Raw genomic sequence first — 2061 nt, 5'->3', positions numbered from 1 at the left:
TTTTCTGTTTATGTGGTGCTGAGGAATTGAACCCAGGGCCTCTTGCATGCAAGGCAAGCACTCTACCACTGAGCCACTTTTCCAGCTGGCTTATAGTTTTTGAAATCAATAGCAAATATTTATCTAAGAAGCAGTACAGTTGGCTGGATGGAGAACACAATTCTTGGATCAGCACTACAATGTAGACAGGTTCCAGGAGTCTTTTCCATAATCACTCTGAATGTGGTTAAGGATCATCTCTGGTGCAGAAGAACTTTTTAACCCCATCTCACTAACTGGGATCTTATCTTGGAATATTCCATTTTGGACGTTCAAGTTGATCAGGAAGCCCAGACCCTTGACACTTCTCTGAGTGTCCCATTCATGGGGCATAGGAATAACGAAATGAAAACTTCAAAAAAGGGAACCAGTCATGGGGCAAGTCATGGGTACACAGGGCAGTCATATGGGTAACGACAAGGTGGCTTTCACAGTGATGCAGGTTGTACCTTGCCTGGAAGTTGAACATGGAAAGCAGAGGGATATGAGCCTATCTTATATTTCACAATTTTTTTTTGAGGGAGTTAAAATATGAAGGGAGGACACTTTTATAGAAGGCAATATGTTCTGTACCACATTTTCCACTGATCTATCTTGTTCCCATTTTTTTTATGCTTATGAAATACACATATAGCTAGTATCTCTTATTCTCTCCATTAGCACTCCCACCAAACATGAAAACTCACCTTTATGATCTATTCTGCTTAGAGACAATCCTGGGCGGAGATTTCGATTAATTATTTGAATTAAATCTTCACGCCTTGTGCTTTGAGGGCACCATATTTCTGTAAATCGATTTCTTAAGGCAGGAGACAACTACAAAGAACACAAACTCTAATGTGAGTTTGAAATTTATGAAGAAAGCTAGAAAAAAAATGCTTCGAAAGAATGTTACCTGTGAATCCAGGAAAAGAAATATTTATTTTGTGGGGGGAAATGGTCCTACTATACACTTCAGGCTGATCTGCAATTCTCTTATGAAGACCAATCTAGATTACAGACACGTACTACACACAGCCCTCAGATGCCTCTTCTGTTATATCAACTATTTTTTTCTTGCTTCTAAGAGATATTGCCCCATCAATCTCTAACAACATCCATACATTAGCAATTATACCACTTTCTAGATATGACAGAGCTCTGAAGCCTGGGAAAGCACTGGAATGCTAGTCACAGCTATCTTAAGTAGATTCCTCTTTCACATTAATAGCCATCTTCCCATAAAGAAGGTCCATCTCCATACCAGAAGAAAACTTACATGGCTCAAAAGGAATGAAATTGTAAGGAGACATTTATTTTATGTCTTGTCTTGTATAAGAAAGTTATTATATACCTTCTCCAGTCCTATGGGTTCTGACCCTTTTATAGTTTCCTTTCTTTTCCCAATGCCAATTCATCTCTATTCACAATGTTTGTAACAACACCACCTAGGTTTTACTTTATCGATGATTGTTGTTGTTGTTCGTGTATCCCATATACCACAGGACCAACAAAACCTGTATTTAGGAGGGGCTCATTAAGGACACAGGGAATTTCTAAGTATGTACATGTTCCTCACCACTATCCTCAAAGACCTGTGCCTCTAGTATCCAGGATCTTATTTTGCTCTGATTTTTATACAGGCAAAACGAAAAGGGGTTGCTTTCTCATAGGTAAGAATAACAATTGTCTTAAGGAAAACTGAGGCTAAGCTGACAGGTAAAATTAATGTAAATAACTTTGAAATCAGATTTCTGAAGTACATAATCATTTTTCTTCTACTACTGAGGAAAACTGGACACAAAAAGTGAACATGGCCACATTTTAGGCAACCAACCAGTTACCAAGTATCTTACCCTCCTTCATTCTAGATTCTTATCCCTACCAACACTTGTGCTAACCATTAGCAGACCAGGACCATACACATTATGACTTGTAACCCACTTACAGGTTTACTGAGCTCAAAACCACAAGGTCTTTCATTCCCGAATGTTATGATCTAAAGAAACTTAACCAACAATCTGACAGTGACTCCCATAACCC

The 2061-nt window shown here is 38.6% G+C and overlaps 1 protein-coding gene across 1 annotated transcript in view; it reads right to left on the bottom strand.

The window, feature by feature from the left end:
* Mdn1 (MDN1, midasin homolog (yeast)) overlaps positions 1-2061 on the bottom strand; it is a 161743-nt gene that overhangs the window by 93172 nt on the left and 66510 nt on the right. Inside the window, 1 exon segment of the mRNA XM_013016634.1 lies at positions 726-855. Coding sequence (XP_012872088.1) covers positions 726-855 — 130 coding nt within the window.

The sequence above is a fragment of the Dipodomys ordii genome, unplaced genomic scaffold (assembly GCF_000151885.1).
Source record: "Dipodomys ordii isolate 6190 unplaced genomic scaffold, Dord_2.0 Scaffold32, whole genome shotgun sequence".
NCBI lineage: Eukaryota > Metazoa > Chordata > Mammalia > Rodentia > Heteromyidae > Dipodomys > Dipodomys ordii.
This window is presented reverse-complemented; position numbering and strand designations above follow the sequence as displayed.